The following is an 18,102-nucleotide window of genomic DNA, read 5'->3' as shown; positions in this document are numbered from 1 at the left end:
TATTTACAAAAAAAAAGGAAATATATAATATACATAGAATATAAATAGACATCAGAAGTATATACAACTAGAAAATTATCGTTTAATTGTCTAAATGAAATTAAACGCAAAAATACAAATATCCAGAAAAATAAAACACGTGAAAACTACATCAACAAGAAAAAATAAAACAAGCTAAAAAATAAGAACACCTCAACCACGAGAAGACTCAACTCCCTTTAAAGAAAAGAAATGATCAACTATTAAAACAATGATGACATTAATAGGATAATAAATGATAAAAATAATAGAATAATAAGAATAATAAATAATAAAAATATTAGAATAATAAATGATAATGTTAGCCTCCAAAACAAACTTCTATATAAAGCCAATTACTCTTCCTTCATATCTCAGGAAATTCACAACTCTTCCTTACTTTCACAATCATTTGAATTTCCATTCTCTCTTGAAATTCTAGCTATACCAACACAACAAATTAAAGGATTAATATTAATCATAATTAGTATTAATTAAGATGGAAGTAGTAGCAGCAGCAATCACAAAAAACAACGGCAAACTTGATTCATTCTGTTTGAATCATGCTAATGCTAATAACATGAAAGTGAATGGTGCTGATCCTTTGAATTGGGGTGTGGCTGCTGAGGCAATGAAAGGGAGTCATTTGGATGAGGTCAAGCGAATGGTGGAGGAGTACCGGAAACCGGTTGTCCGTCTTGGTGGTGAGACACTGACAATTTCTCAGGTGGCTGCCATTGCTGCACACGATGGTGCCACAGTAGAGCTGTCAGAATCTGCTAGAGCCGGCGTTAAGGCCAGTAGTGATTGGGTGATGGAGAGTATGAATAAAGGTACTGACAGTTATGGTGTGACCACCGGATTCGGTGCAACCTCACACCGTCGAACCAAACAAGGTGGTGCTTTGCAGAAAGAACTTATAAGGTAATATATTTTTCTATTATTTCTTTCTTCATTTGCATATCTATATTACTCCTTTGATTTAAAGTTTAAATTTATTAATAACCAACTTTCTTTTTTGACAAAAAATAAGTTGGTTCATTAGTAAAAAAAAATTAATTAATTCAGTTGATAGGAACATCGCAATATATGTAACTGTTCATACATATATTACCTGCAACTTATTTTTAGGAGATGTGTTATGAATTTTTTAATAGTTGTTTAAACTTTCAACTTGTTAAGTTAGTTTTTCTTTTGACAGTAGTTTAGTTACTTCTTTTAGAAAATATGAAAGTACATTAGTAATTTATTTTTTAGATTATACTTAGCAAAAATATTTTAAAACATTTTTCTGATGCTTATTCTAATTAAATGATTGTTTTCAGGTTCTTGAATGCTGGAATATTCGGAAATGCAACAGAGTCAAATCACATATTACCACACACAGCAACAAGAGCTGCCATGTTAGTGAGAATCAACACACTTCTACAAGGTTATTCAGGCATTAGATTTGAAATTTTAGAAGCCATAACCAAGCTCCTTAACAACAATGTTACCCCATGTTTACCACTTCGTGGTACAATCACAGCTTCAGGAGATTTAGTCCCACTTTCTTACATTGCTGGTTTACTAACTGGACGACCAAATTCTAAAGCTCATGGACCCTCTGGAGAAGTACTTAATGCAAAAGAAGCTTTTCAATCAGCTGGAATTGATGCCGAGTTCTTTGAATTACAACCGAAAGAAGGCCTTGCACTTGTTAATGGAACTGCTGTTGGTTCTGGTTTAGCTTCTATTGTTCTGTTTGAAGCTAACATATTGGCTGTGTTGTCTGAAGTTCTATCTGCAATTTTTGCTGAAGTTATGCAAGGGAAGCCCGAATTTACCGATCATTTGACACATAAGTTGAAGCACCATCCTGGTCAAATTGAGGCTGCTGCTATTATGGAACACATTTTGGATGGCAGTGCTTATGTCAAAGATGCTAAAAAGTTGCATGAGATGGACCCTTTGCAGAAGCCAAAGCAAGATAGATATGCACTTAGAACTTCGCCACAATGGCTTGGTCCTTTGATTGAAGTGATTAGATTCTCTACCAAGTCAATTGAGAGAGAGATCAACTCTGTCAATGACAACCCTCTTATTGATGTTTCAAGAAACAAGGCTTTGCACGGTGGGAATTTTCAAGGAACACCTATCGGAGTATCCATGGATAATACACGTTTGGCTCTTGCATCAATTGGTAAACTTATGTTTGCTCAATTCTCTGAGCTTGTCAACGATTTTTACAACAACGGATTGCCTTCAAATCTCTCCGCTAGTAGAAATCCGAGCTTGGATTACGGGTTCAAGGGATCCGAAATTGCCATGGCTTCCTATTGTTCTGAGTTGCAATATCTTGCAAATCCGGTTACAACTCATGTCCAAAGTGCTGAGCAACACAACCAAGATGTGAACTCATTGGGATTGATTTCATCCAGAAAAACATATGAAGCCATTGAGATCCTTCAGTTGATGTCTTCCACATTCTTGATTGCACTTTGCCAAGCAATTGATTTAAGACATTTGGAGGAGAACTTGAAAAACTCGGTCAAGAATACCGTAAGCCAAGTGGCCAAAAAGACCTTAACTATAGGTGTCAATGGAGAACTTCATCCTTCAAGATTCTGTGAAAAAGACTTGTTGAAAGTGGTTGATAGGGAGCATGTGTTTTCCTATATTGACGATCCTTGTAGTGCGACATACCCCTTGTCGCAAAAACTCAGGCAAGTGCTAGTAGAACATGCTTTAGTCAATGGAGAAAGTGAGAAGAATTTGAACACATCAATCTTCCAAAAGATTGCAACTTTTGAGGAAGAGTTGAAGACCCTCTTGCCAAAAGAAGTTGAAAGTGCAAGGACTGCATATGAGAGTGGAAATTCTACAATTCCAAACAAGATCAATGGATGCAGATCTTATCCACTTTACAACTTTGTGAGAAAGGAGTTGGGAACTGGTTTGCTAACTGGAGAAAATGTCATTTCACCAGGTGAAGAGTGTGACAAACTATTCACAGCTATGTGTCAGGGAAAAATTATTGACCCTCTTCTTGAATGTTTGGGGGAGTGGAACGGTGCTCCTCTTCCAATTTGTTAATTTTGAAAATGTTTTATTTGTATTTAAGCAGTGTAACAATAATAATTCGATTTTGTCATGTCTTTAACAAAATTAATATGGAAAGCTACATTTCAATTTTCTACAATGTCAAAGTGAAACTAGTAATTTACTTTTATTATAGAATTTCATTTGTTTGAGGTGTTGGAACACAATCACACTTGTGTAACACACACACACACACACACTGCAATAGGCGCGGATGGAGCCCGTGAGCCTCAAATGCAGATACTGTTTTGTAAGGAAGATGAACACAGAAATTGATCACTAATGGAACAATGGTTTTTGGGGAATTGAAGAAGAAGATATTAGGGAAGAGCTTGTTTATTATTCACAACACTTAACACAATTACAAAGGGTACATTTGCTTATATAGCAACTGACTTGTGCCACAAGTTACCACAGTAACTCTAACAAACTCTTCCTATTAATTCTCAAAGCTGAATTTACACATAACATGAGGGAGCTCAACAATGCAACTATAATATATCATAGTTATCAGATATGAATATTTAGTTCTTGAGCAAGTAGATATATAGGTTAAAACTATCGGTGCTATAATATTAGTTGTGTAAAAAAAGTTATAACAATAGTAATAGCTGACTGTAAAAAGTTTGAAACTAAGCAACTATTTATATCATAATATCCCATACAATTTAATATTAATCTGTATAAACTAAGACATTACGCTCAAGTGGTTAATGAAGCCTCTCTAAAATGAATTTTTTGTAAAAACTTGAGTTCGATTTCTAATTTGAACAATTTTTGTTTACATTTTATTTATCTCGTGCTAGAACAGACTTAAATCCCAACTTATCTTAAACTTGAAATTTATGTATTACACTTACAAGTCTGTGTGTTTCCTTTTTTTTTTTTTAAGGTTGTATGCTTCACCTAATCAATCATGAAATTTCATCCATTTTTTATGATATTGCACAAACTACATCTTGATGTTTGATTTCTTGACTGCAATAGTTCTAAATCATAATTGACAACTCTACAATACGACTACAACTCTACCAGCATATAATTGGTTGGTGTAGTATTAGTTAGTGGATGGTAGGGTGTTTTTTTGGTGGAATATGCATGTGGTAAGTGGCAACAATCTTGAAAATAAAATGTAGGAAGTTTTCTCTAAATAGAAAATTGTCATGTCATGTGTATTTATGGGCGAATCCAAGGCTGAGCAAACTTGGCAGTCGTCCGTGCTCCGACCAAAATTTGTGGTATTTTTAGAAGTTAGTTAAGAGTAAAATTGAAATTTTAAGGGTTAACTTAAAACAAAATTGAGATTTTTTTTTTTTAACCCACTTGAGGTTGGTCGAGTGGTGTTGGCTTGGGCCCTTGGAGTATGCTCCTCTCAAGGTCTCAGGTTTGATTCCCACTGGTGCCAATTTCGGTGGGCTAAGTCCATACAAAGCAAAAAAAAAAACTCTGGCTTTAAATGGGGCCCCCGCAAGTGGGCGGTGGGATTAGTCCCCTTGGATTAGTTGGTGGCTTTAAATGGGGCCCCTGCAAGTGGGCGGTGGGATTAGTCCTCTTGGATTAGTCGGTCCTAAGGCCGAATACCAAGTTTTCAAAAAAAATAAATAAATAAAAATTGAAATTTTTTATTGGATTATTATTATTATTATTATGTGAAATTTTGTCCAAACTCTATAATTTTTCAAACTCTGCAACTGTGTGTATGATGAATTCATGATTCATGTTAGAAGTAAGAACACGTTGAAAACAACATCAGTATAAGAGAACACGTTGAATTCATGATTCATGTCTGACCCAGCGTTCAAATTTGACATCTAACCCAATTGCGTAAGTGAACAAATAGAATTAGAAATAAATAGTATAAGCTAAAAATAGCTATTATATATTATTTTAATAAGTTAAATTAGAGATAATCAAACATGAAATCTTAAAGAGGAATACACTCTCAAATCTCAAGTTAATACCACCGGACCAACCCAAGTGGGTTGCTAAAAATAGCTATTAAACTACCAAATTGCATCTTCCCCTTTTTGTTTTTTATAAATAAATAGTATAAGCTAAAAATAGTTAGTAGCTCAATTTGTACCGGGATTAGATTGAACATCTATTTAACTTAAGGTATGTGGTTTGATTTTCACGGAAGACAAAAACTCCAAAAGAGAGAGGATAAAGAAGATCGTGAGGTACAACGCTGAGATTGCCTACTAAATAAGTAAAAAATGGCCCGAACTGTTGCATAAGTAGAGCTGGGTATGCGGGCTAGCCCGCCCCGTTTAACCCGCCCCGCATAAATCCGCATATTAAACGGGGCGAACAAGCCCGTCGGAAAATATAAACGAGTTATAATATTAAGCCCGAGTCCGGTCCGCATAAGTCCGCGGGTTAAACGGTTAACCCGCGGACTATTACCAAAAAAAAAATAAAAAAACCACTTTTTTCAAAAAATAAACTAAATTAGTAAAATATTGATATAATGAAAGCTTAAAAAAATATATTATTAATAATTTTATGTTATAACATATAAATTGTAACTAAGAAATAAAAATAAATAAAGTTTGTGATATTATTGAGTTTATCTATCTTCTCTTTGTAAGTAATGCAACCAAAATCAAATTCAACTGATTCTTATCATCATTTTTGTACCGTCTATTTTAGTGAGAAAAACTTTCTACATGTACCCAAAAAAACATAAAAAGATTAACAGATTCAACTTAACTAAATCACATCAAGGTAACCAAATTATTCAAAACATAATAGCGGAAAATACCCCAAGAAAAATAACTACCCATTTGGACATGTATCTTTTAAATACTAACAAATGTACATACAACTAAGGCAAAGTAAAAGATAGTGAAAAAGATCAAAAGATTATAAGTAGAAGAACATGTCAGAATCCTGATGTTTTGTGTTGTTATCTACTTGATTAAAATTGGAGTATGTTGTTGCTTTTTATAATTAGGGTTTAGACTAAGTCTTTTTTTTTTGTGGTTAAAAAAAAGTTGAATTTGGACATGAACCAAGTTATTTATATCCGATAAATTTTGTAATTAATTATATAAAAAAAAGAAGGCGGGCCACGGGCTAACCCGCGAACCCACGGATTTAACCCGCATAACCCGCGGTTTTAACGGTCCAACCCACACGGGCAAAAATGTAAACGAGCCAAAAAAATTTGGTCTTAAGTCCGTGCGGGCTGCGGGTTAAACGGGTTGGCCCGCGGACCTTGGTCCGTATACCCGGCTCTATGCATAAGTTGTAGTCTTATTTTATTTTTTCTAAAGGGCGTTCATTATAGACTCAATCCAAAGGTGAATAATACTATTTGTAGTAAATTTTGATAAAATATTATTTTTATATTATTTTTGGGATTTTTTATCATTATAAAATTTAATTTTTATTAATAATAAAGGTCTACTTTAAACTATTTTCTAAAACTCCATATTAAACATGGCACACACTTTTTTTTTTCCTTTCTTTCTGAATATGGATATTCTCATTTTCTTTTTGTCTCCTCACTCATCCAGCTCTCTGTCTCTCCCACTCTCTCTTTATTAAATAATAAATAAAAAGATAATTAAGAGAAATTTAATCCCTATATTAAGTTTGAAGCTTCCGTTAAAGAAAATTAGTCATTTTCATTATAGTAGCCGAATACTAATAGAAAGACTTAGCTAGAGTTTCCACACAAAAAAATAAAGAAAAAGGAAAGAGTATTAGAGCTCATTGAATTTGAGTCATCACTCACCATTGACTTGAAGACAAGCCAAGCCAAGGTCCTCGAAACTACAGTTTCCATGTTGGCTCAGGCTCACCCGTGACGCACACTTGAATAATAGTAGTACTAGTAACTGAATAATATAGATCAAAGTTTTTATTTTTTGGTACAAATATAGATAAAAGTTTAATTTATCAATTTATTGACAAATTTGATTAAGGGGATCAAATTAGAGGAATTGTAATATTTTTTTTTGTACATAGAAATAGTAATATTATAATACACGACAAATAATATTTTACATGATACATATTACACTCAAATATAGAAGATAAGGATAGTTCTAGTCCACATAAACAGAATCAGACTGCTAGTTAGATTAGGCACTAATCAGCTACATACTAGTGCTTAATACTTAGTTTACATATCTTCCCCTCTATAAATAGAGAATGTAATTACTCCAATTGTAACAATAATGATAATTTCAATTCATTTCTCTCCTTTCCTCATATGGTATCAGTGATTTCTCTCATGGAGTTAGTTACACTCCATGGAGTTTGTTACGATCCTTGAGTTTGTTACGATTCCGTTGCACATTTTCTCTCATTTTCCATCATCTTCTTGTGATTCTTTCACTCTTTCCACCATTTTCTTGTGATTTCCATCACTTTCTTTGCTCGTTCTTCATCTTTTCTCTTGTGTTTCTGCATCTGAAACTATGCCTCCTCGCGTCGCTCCTCCAGAAAACACAGATTCAGTTTTCTTCGTTCATCCTAGCGAAGGTCCTAACTCTGTGACGGTTACGCCTAGCTTGAACGGTTCGAATTATCTCGCATGGAGTCGATCTATGCGTCGTGCTTTAGGCGCTAAAAATAAGCTTGCTTTCGTTGATGGATCGATGCCAATTCCTGATTTTGACGATCTCAATCGTCGGGCTTGGGAACGCTGCAATCACCTTATCCACTCTTGGATTATCAATTCGGTTTCAGCTCAAATCGCTCAGACTTTGGTTTTTCATGAGAATTGCATCGATGTTTGGCTTGATCTTCAAGAGCGTTTTTCCAAAGTCGATCGTATTCGTATCGCTAATCTTCGCACTTCCATCAACAATTTGAAGCAAGGTTCTAAGTCTGTCCTTGATTACTTCACTGAGATGAAGATGCTTTGGGAAGAGCTCAATTCGCACCGTCCGATTCCTTCTTGCACGTGTGTACACCAGTGTCGTTGTGCAGCTATGCGTGATGCAAGGAACTTTCGCCTTGAAGATCAGGTGATTCAATTCCTTACTGGTTTGAATAATGAATTTGCAGTAGCTAAAACTCAGATCTTACTAATGGATCCTCTTCCTTCTATTAACAAAGTGTATTCCTTAATTGTTCAAGAAGAGAGTAATAATCAGTCTTTGATTTCTGTTGATGATGACTCAAATGTGCTTGTCAATGCTTCTGATGCACGCAAGCCTCAATATCGCGGTAAAGGTAGTGCCAATGGCAAGAATTCTAACCGTGTTTGCACCTATTGTGGTAGAAATGGTCACACAGTTGAGTTTTGTTATGCTAAGCATGGTCATCCCAATGTGAATAAGGGGAATGCTTCAACCAAGGCTTACAATGATAATGCTACTGCGCCTCGCTTTGCTAATAGTGTCACTGAGGTGGGAAACTCAAGCTCCAGTACTGGTCTGTCTCAGGAAAAGTATGATCAACTGATTTCTTTGCTTCAACAAGCAAATTTGGTTCCATCAGCACCATCATCCAATCCTGCCTCCACATCCAATTCTGTGAGTGTTTCTAGTGTTGTTCATGATGGTCATTCACCACATGATGCTTCTTCTGCAGGTAATCCTTTTGTTTGCAATTTACTTTCTAAGCCTACTTTTTGGATTTTGGACTCAGGTGCTAATGAACATATTTGTTCATCAACACATTGGTTCAAGTCTTTACACCGAATTAATCCCATACACGTTTCTTTACCTAATGGTTCTTCTATTTTGGTTAAATTTGCCGGTACTATTGAATTTTCACCCCACATGATTTTAGCCAATGTTCTATATTCTCATGAATTTGCACTGAATCTTATCTCTATCTCCAAATTATGTCAATCTCAAAAATGTGATGTTCATTTTTTGCATGATAAATGTGTACTTCAGGACAATATCTCCCAGAAGATGATTGGTTTGGGTGAGCTTGTCAATGGCCTCTACAGATTAGTGTTGCCAGATTCCATCTCTGCTACTCCATCGCAAGCCCATACATTTACTAGTTTTTCCATTGATTGTAATTCAGTTCATTCTGTAATTCCCATGCCAGCTTTGTGGCATTTTCGATTTGGTCACTTGTCAAATTCTAGATTGTCTAGGCTTACTCAATTGTATCCCAGTTTATCCATTAATCATAATAAAGATACTTGTGACATTTGTCATTTTGCCAAGCAAAAGAAATTGCCTTTTAACATTAGTTCTTCTGTTGCTAATACAAAATTTGAATTACTTCACTTTGACATTTGGGGGCCTTTAGCCACTAATTCCATTCATGGCCATAAATACTTTTTAACTATTGTTGATGACTTTAGTAGATTTGTTTGGATTATTCTCCTAAAATCTAAGTCTGATGTCTCTTCACATGTCAAAAATTTTATCACCATGATTGAAACACAATTTCACATTACACCTAAATATGTTAGAAGTGACAATGGTCCTGAATTTTTACTGAATGATTTTTATAGTGCCAAAGGTATCTTACATCAAAGGTCTTGTGTTGAAACTCCCCAACAAAATGGGAGAGTTGAGAGGAAACATCAACACCTCTTAAATGTAGGTAGAGCTTTACTCTATCAGTCCAAACTACCCAAACAATTTTGGTCCTATGCTTTACTCCATGCTACTTTTCTCATTAATAGAGTCCCCACACCCATTCTTAATCATAAATCCCCATATCAGGCCCTTTATGACTCTATTCCCGATATTAACTTGTTTAAAGTTTTTGGCTCTCTTTGTTTTGCTTCCACTCTTACTTGTCATAGAAGTAAGTTGGATCCTCGAGCTAGAAAATCAATTTTCTTAGGTTATACATCAGGCATGAAGGGTTATGTCTTGTATGACCTGCATTCCAAACAAATATTTGTTTCTAGACATGTCACATTTTATGATCACATCATTCCCTACAGTGGTGATTCTTCAAATCCTGCACACTGTTGGAATTATACCTTCTCCAATGACCATGTCACTCCTACCCCTGCATCCTTTGATGATAATATATCTACCAATTTACCTCATGATACAATCCCCACTCCCACTGCCTCCTTAGCTAATCCTTCTCCAACTCAAATCAACCCTCCCAATCTTAGAAAATCTACCAGAATCAAACACTCCCCATTGCATCTGCAAGATTATATCTGTACTGCCTTTCATGACTCTCCAAACCAATCATCAGGTACCCTTTACCCCATCTCTCAGTATGTTTCTTATTCCAATTTATCTAACTCTCAATGTCGTTTCTCTTTGTCTTTGGCTACTCAACATGAACCCAAAACCTTTACTGATGCAAACAAATATGAATGTTGGAGACAAGCAATGAAAGTTGAACTTGCTGCTCTTGAAAGGACTGGTACTTGGAAACTTGTTGACATTCCACCAAATGTGAAACCTATTGGTTGTAGATGGGTCTACAAAATTAAATATCATGCAGATGGGACAGTTGAAAGGTACAAGGCACGGTTAGTTGCAAAGGGATATAACCAAATTGAAGGCCTTGATTACTTCGAAACATATTCACCAGTTGCTAAAGTTACTACTGTGAGACTTGTCATAGCTTTAGCATCTATTCATAACTGGTTTTTACATCAATTGGATGTTAATAATGCTTTTCTACATGGTGAACTCCAAGAAGATGTGTATATGGTTGTTCCACCTGGTGTCACACCTCACAAGCCAAATCAAGTTTGTAAGCTACTCAAATCACTTTATGGTCTTAAGCAAGCCAGCCGGAAATGGTATGAGAAACTTACTTCTACTCTTCTTCAACATCAATATCATCAAGCATCATCTGATCATTCAGTTTTCATTAAGAAAACCGATGCTTCCTTCACTATTCTGTTAGTATACGTTGATGATGTTATTTTGGCTGGAACTTCCTTAGTTGAATTTCAACACATCAAATCTGTTCTGCATGATTCATTCCAAATCAAGGATTTAGGCACCTTGAAATATTTTCTTGGCCTTGAAGTTTCACATTCCACACAAGGGATTTCCCTTTGCCAACGAAAATATTGTTTGGATTTGTTGAATGACACTGGCTTGTTAGGCGCCAAACCTGTTTCTACACCATCTGACCCATCTATAAAGCTTCATCATGACAATGGCACTCCTTATGATGACATTCCTGCTTATAGAAGACTTATTGGCCGTCTCATTTATCTCAACACAACCAGACCTGATATCACTTACGTGACTCAACAATTAAGTCAGTTTCTCTCTAAGCCCACTACTAATCATTACAATGCAGCAATTCGTGTCCTAAAATATCTCAAGAACAGCCCAGGTCGTGGTTTGTTTTTTCCAAGAGACTCTTCTCTTCACATTTTAGGATTCTCAGATGCTGATTGGGCAGGCTGTGTTGACACAAGGAGGTCCATTTCTGGCCAATGTTTCTTCCTTGGAAAGTCCCTCATATCTTGGAGGACAAAGAAACAGTTGACAGTCTCTCGTTCCTCATCCGAAGCGGAGTATCGAGCCCTCGCTGCTGCAACTTGTGAACTCCAATGGATATTATATCTGCTTAAGGACATACAGATTCAATGCTCTAAACTTCCAGTCATCTACTGCGATAACCAGAGCGCCTTACATATAGCAGCCAATCCCGTTTTCCACGAGCGCACCAAGCACTTGGAGATCGATTGCCACCTTGTCCGTGAAAAGCTGCAAGCAGGTGTTATGAAATTGCTCCCTGTTACTTCTCAAAATCAAGTTGCTGACTTCTTCACAAAAGCCCTGCTACCTCAGCCATTCAACACTCTTATGTCCAAGTTGAATCTGCTAGACATCTACCAGCCTTCACCTTGTGGGGGACTATTACACTCAAATATAGAAGATAAGGATAGTTCTAGTCCACATAAACAGAATCAGACTGCTAGTTAGATTAGGCACTAATCAGCTACATACTAGTGCTTAATACTTAGTTTACATATCTTCCCCTCTATAAATAGAGAATGTAATTACTCCAATTGTAACAATAATGATAATTTCAATTCATTTCTACATTATAAAATTATTTGTTTTTACACACGTTACAAAATTTATTGTTCAATTGAAATTTTACGCACCGTAAAATGTAAATATTGTAATTTTGTTGAAATTTAAAAGTATAATTGGTACTAAAATAACATAATTGAAAAAATTTGGTCAAATATGATTGGATTTCGAATCCCGATCTCCTATATATAATGCAATATTATGTTAATTGAACTAAACTCACGAGACTTAATTATACTCCCTCTAGTCTTTAATATAAGAAAAAGTTCCCTGGTTGGATGGGGTTCCTTTGTGTGAGCGATTTGGGCGTTTGTTGGTTTTGGCAGAGACTAAAACGCGCACAGTGGCTGAGATGTTTGCGCTAGGGTGGTGTTTAGACGGGGGGCGTGGCGGAGGCAGTTGAGGGCGTGGGAGGAGGAGATGTTGGGGGAGTGTCGGTCTTTACTTTCTAACATTTCTTTACAGGCACAATCTTCATATAGGTGGCAGTGGCAGCCAGACCCCGACTCAGACTACACTGTTAGGGGCGCTTATTAGTTTTTGACTACTCTTGATTCGGTTACTCTGGATGACGCGGAGCATCTCATTTGGCATCCTCAGGTTCCCTTGAAGGTCTCCATTTTTGCATGGCGTTTACTTCGTGACAGGTTGCCCACTAAGTCAAACCTAGTCACTCTCGAGGCATTTTATCTCCTGCAGCTCACACTTGCATATCTGGATGTGGGGAGGCAGAGTCGACTTATCATTTATTCATTCTTGCAGCACTTTTGATTCTCTTTGGGATTTAGTTCACACTTGGATTGGTACTTCAACGACAGGATCCACTTATATCCGACATCACTTTGTTCAGTTTACCCACTCAGCTAGTGGAGCTCGAGCACGACGGTCGTTTATGCAGCTTATTTGGCTTGCTAGCGCTTGAGTTGTGTGGACGGAAAGAAATCACATGTTGTTTAGAGGCTCATCTAGTGCTATTCATCAGTTGTTGGACAAGATCAAGCTTTTTTCCTATCGGTGGTTGAAGACGACGAGTGTTTTTTTAGTCTCAAACCACCATAGTTGGTGGTCTCGTCCTTTTTACTTTGTTTGGGCCTTGTATGATCGTTTGTATTTCTTTCTGTGACTTTGTGTAAACTCTGGTAGTCTTCTTTGGCACGTGCTGATGAGGCTTTTTGTTAATATATATCATTTTGGTTTGTTCACAAATATATAAGAAGTTCAATTTTTAAATATATTAATATTTTAATTTATTTAAAAAGTGAAATTCTTCTTATATTAAGAACCGAAGAGAGTACTATTATTAATTAGTATATACTAGTAGTCTAGTAGTAATAGTATGGTATTGAGTTGACCATAATTTAGACTTGAATGAAAGTCATGGTCAATTCATGCATCTTGTTTTTTTTTTTTTGACGGCATGCATCTTGGTTAGTAGCTCGTTACTTCCACTATATCTCACCAAACTACCTAAGCTTTGTTTTATTCCAACCCATGCATCTACCAACCAATATTGAACAAGATATATACCACAAATTCTAAAATGCCATCAAACCGTTAATTATTGTAATTAATAATCAAACGGCCATCATTAATTTTCAACAAACCCACTATTTTTATTTTCTCTACTTGTCTTTTGTCACCTCCCCCACCTACCAAACTCACACACCACACCGACCCACACACATGCAATATAAAATTTTAAATTTTAAAAGCTACCAAAATAAATCTCTATATAAAGCCAACCACTCTTCATTCACAATTCAGGAAATTCATAACTCAATTCCTTTGTTTCATACAATCATTTGAATTTCCATTCTCTCCCAAAATTCTATATATAGCTACCAACACACATAACAAATTCATTAGAAATATTTATTTATTACTATTACTATTACTATTAAGATGGAAGCAGTAGCATCAGCCATAACAAAAAACAACATTAATGATTATGATTCATTTTGCTTAACTCATGCTAATGCTAATAACATGAAAGTGAATGGTGCTGATCCTTTGAATTGGGGTGTGGCTGCTGAGGCAATGAAAGGGAGTCACTTGGATGAGGTCAAGCGTATGGTGGAGGAGTACCGGAAACCGGTTGTCCGTCTTGGTGGCAAGACACTGACAATTTCTCAGGTGGCTGCCATTGCCGCACACGATGGTGCCACGGTGGAGTTGTCGGAATCTGCTAGAGATGGCGTTAAGGCCAGTAGTGATTGGGTGATGGAGAGCATGAACAAAGGTACCGATAGTTATGGTGTCACCACAGGGTTCGGCGCTACCTCGCACCGCCGAACCAAACAAGGTGGTGCTTTGCAGAAAGAACTTATAAGGTAATATACATTTTCTTAATTAGCATATCTCGCTTTTTTATATATTAAATAGTTTTCTTCATGGAATTAATGTTTAAATTATTAATAATCACTTTTTTTTTTGGTTGCATAAATTAAGTTATCTTGCATTTCAATTCATATATAAAATCAACAAATTAATTATATATTTTAAAACATTTATCCTTATTTTTAGGATTGATAATCTACTCTCATATGTTTCTTTAGGAGTACATGTTATTTGTAAAATAACTTAATTTGTTAATTAATTAATAAATATTAAAAGTGTAACTTTTCAACGTCTTTACTTTAAAATAGAAACAAGTGGTAGGGTATTCTAACCACAAACTTACATATACTAACGTTTTAATTTTAGGAGACAGGTTATGAATTTTTTTAATAATTACTATTTAAAGGTTCAACTTGTTAAGTAACATTATTTTCACAGTAGATAGGTTACTTTTTTTTTTACCAAAGATTACATCTTTTAAACGTTTATAATTAGCATTTTTGAAAGAAAGAAAATAAAAAATTCATAATACTTTGATTTTTTGTCAAGTAGTCTGGTGACTATAATTTTGACCATACCCCTCCATATATAATACAATGTTCTGCCAACTGAGCTAAGCAGCTGCTAAGTTCACGAGACTAAATTCCTAATACTTATTCCACTTAATTCTTATTTTTCAGGTTTTTGAATGCTGGAATATTTGGAAATGGAACTGAGTCAAGCCACACACTACCACACACAGCCACAAGAGCCGCCATGCTAGTAAGAATCAACACACTTCTGCAAGGCTATTCAGGAATCAGATTTGAAATCTTAGAAGCTATCACCAAGCTCCTTAACAACAATGTCACCCCATGTTTACCACTTCGCGGTACAATCACAGCTTCAGGAGATTTAGTCCCACTTTCTTACATTGCTGGTTTACTAACTGGAAGACCAAATTCTAAAGCTCATGGACCTACAGGAGAAGTTCTTAATGCAAAACAAGCTTTTCAATTGGCGGGAATCAATACCGAGTTCTTTGAATTACAACCGAAAGAAGGGCTTGCACTTGTTAATGGAACTGCTGTTGGTTCTGGTTTAGCTTCTATTGTTCTGTTCGAGGCTAACATATTGGCGGTGTTGTCTGAAGTACTATCAGCAATTTTCGCTGAAGTTATGCAAGGGAAGCCCGAATTTACCGATCATTTGACACATAAGTTGAAGCACCACCCTGGTCAAATTGAGGCTGCTGCTATTATGGAGCACATTTTGGATGGCAGTGCTTATGTCAAAGATGCTAAGAAGTTGCATGAGATGGACCCTTTGCAGAAGCCAAAGCAAGATAGATACGCACTAAGAACTTCGCCACAATGGCTTGGTCCATTGATTGAAGTGATAAGATTCTCTACCAAGTCAATTGAGAGAGAGATCAACTCTGTCAATGACAACCCTTTGATTGATGTTTCAAGAAACAAGGCTTTGCATGGTGGAAATTTTCAAGGAACACCTATCGGAGTATCCATGGATAATACACGTTTGGCTCTTGCATCAATTGGGAAACTTTTGTTTGCTCAATTCTCCGAGCTTGTCAATGATTTTTACAACAACGGATTGCCTTCAAATCTCTCCGCCAGTAGAAATCCGAGCTTGGATTACGGGTTCAAGGGATCCGAAATTGCCATGGCTTCCTATTGTTCTGAGTTACAATATCTTGCAAATCCGGTTACAACCCATGTCCAAAGTGCCGAGCAACACAACCAAGATGTGAACTCATTGGGTTTGATTTCATCCAGAAAAACATATGAAGCCATTGAGATACTTCAGTTGATGTCTTCCACATTCTTGATTGCACTTTGCCAAGCAATTGATTTAAGACATTTGGAGGAGAACTTGAAAAACTCGGTCAAGAATACCGTAAGTCAAGTGGCCAAAAAGACCTTAACTATAGGTGTCAATGGAGAACTTCATCCTTCAAGATTCTGTGAAAAAGACTTGTTGAAAGTGGTTGATAGGGAGCATGTGTTTTCCTATATTGACGATCCTTGTAGTGCGACATACCCCTTGTCGCAAAAACTCAGACAAGTGCTAGTAGAACATGCTTTAGTCAATGGAGAAAGTGAGAAGAATTTGAACACATCAATCTTCCAAAAGATTGCAACTTTTGAGGAAGAGTTGAAGACCCTCTTGCCAAAAGAAGTTGAAAGTGCAAGGACTGCATATGAGAGTGGAAATTCTACAATTCCAAACAAGATCAATGGATGCAGATCATATCCACTTTACAATTTTGTGAGAAAGGAGTTGGGAACTGGTTTGCTAACTGGAGAAAATGTCATTTCACCAGGTGAGGAGTGTGATAAGCTATTCACAGCTATGTGTCAAGGGAAAATCATTGATCCTCTTCTTGAATGCTTGGGAGAGTGGAATGGTGCTCCTCTTCCAATATGTTAACTTTGGTCGTTAATTACTTCATAAAATGTTTTATTTGTATCTATGCAAATGTAGTAATAATGATCAGGTTTTTTATTCTTTAACAAATTAATGTGAAAAAATTGATTTCAATTTTCACAGATATCAAAATGAAAGCTTGTAATTTATTTTTTGGGTTTTTTTTTTTTTTATAAGCAAAAGATTAAATTATAAGGATCACGTATAAGGGATACTCAACCGTTACAATTCAAAGATAATCACTTTAGATGCGTTGGAAGCAAACTAAAGGATTGTTACACCAATAAGAAAAACTAAATTAGCGTTGCACCCTATGCGGCCTATAAACCATAGCCAAGATATGTAAATAATTTGGTTCACTAAATAAGATACATTGATACATTCACAATGTTATTATGGGTGCGCCATATATTCCACGTAGTTGCCAACCAAATGATACGACAGAATCGCTTGCTATTATTGCATTTTGCTGATTCTCCAAACTGGGAGAAATGATGTGGTACTGTACTGTCAGAAAGTCAATGTACTTGGTGTTTAGCCATTGAAAGATTGTCTACCGTACCTGCATAACAATACTGCATTTGAAGAAAATGTGATATAAGTCCTCTTCCTCCTTAAAGCAAAATACACAACTCCTCTCATGTGTATTGGTGATTATGCCTCTGCAATATAGTGCCTCCCTCGTCAGTAATTGTTCTAGTAACAACTACCAACCAAAAATACTAACTTTCGACCGAACATTATTAAACCATAGCAGCTTCAGAGCTGCCTCTGTTTGTGTACCGATCGATATCGCAGCCACTGCAAGCCGGCTCTACTGTGCCAGACAGAGAAAAAACCAGCTGAGTTTGGTATCCATTTGTGCCTATCTCTACTGTTGCAATTTGGCTAACATGTTATAACAGTGCTTGGAATTCGGGTGTTGTTTGTTTCTGCATCCATATCATTAAGCGTTTCTGTCCAATCAAGCTTTCATGACCAAATAAAATTATCCCAAATTCCCGTATCCGATATATAACCGTCTTGCTGAGTTGATTTGTTGAAAAGTGATGGAAACAAGATTCGTAAAAACTAAAAATTTCCTATCCATTTCTCTTTCCAAAAACCTAAGTTTTTACCTTCACCAAGAACACTACTAATATTATTATCAAACCAGCCACCTTCCTCCGCATTACCCAATCTCCAAATATCGCGCCACTAAATTAAAGCACGTTTGAGACCCTCTCTCCTTTTCCCATACAGAAAATTAGCTGCAAAGGTTCCGCAACGAAAAAACAAA

General features: G+C 36.1%; 2 protein-coding genes across 2 annotated transcripts; both read left to right on the top strand.

Annotated features, from left to right (window-relative positions):
• Window positions 1-397: 397 nt before the first annotated feature.
• Window positions 398-3,227, top strand: LOC123892915 (phenylalanine ammonia-lyase-like). Its single transcript, XM_045942797.1, has 2 exons — window positions 398-942; window positions 1,344-3,227. Exons 1-2 carry the CDS (start codon window positions 518-520, stop codon window positions 3,091-3,093), a joined length of 2,175 nt encoding a protein of 724 aa, XP_045798753.1. The 5' UTR covers window positions 398-517; the 3' UTR covers window positions 3,094-3,227.
• A 10,500-nt stretch (window positions 3,228-13,727) lies between these two features.
• LOC123892914 (phenylalanine ammonia-lyase-like) lies at window positions 13,728-16,972 on the top strand. The gene is made up of 2 exons (XM_045942795.1): window positions 13,728-14,389; window positions 15,077-16,972. The coding sequence occupies exons 1-2, from the start codon at window positions 13,962-13,964 to the stop codon at window positions 16,824-16,826; spliced, it is 2,178 nt and encodes a 725-aa protein (XP_045798751.1). The 5' UTR covers window positions 13,728-13,961; the 3' UTR covers window positions 16,827-16,972.
• Window positions 16,973-18,102: the final 1,130 nt, after the last annotated feature.

Source organism: Trifolium pratense, linkage group LG6 (assembly GCF_020283565.1).
Source record: "Trifolium pratense cultivar HEN17-A07 linkage group LG6, ARS_RC_1.1, whole genome shotgun sequence".
Classification (NCBI taxonomy): domain Eukaryota; kingdom Viridiplantae; phylum Streptophyta; class Magnoliopsida; order Fabales; family Fabaceae; genus Trifolium; species Trifolium pratense.
This window is presented reverse-complemented; position numbering and strand designations above follow the sequence as displayed.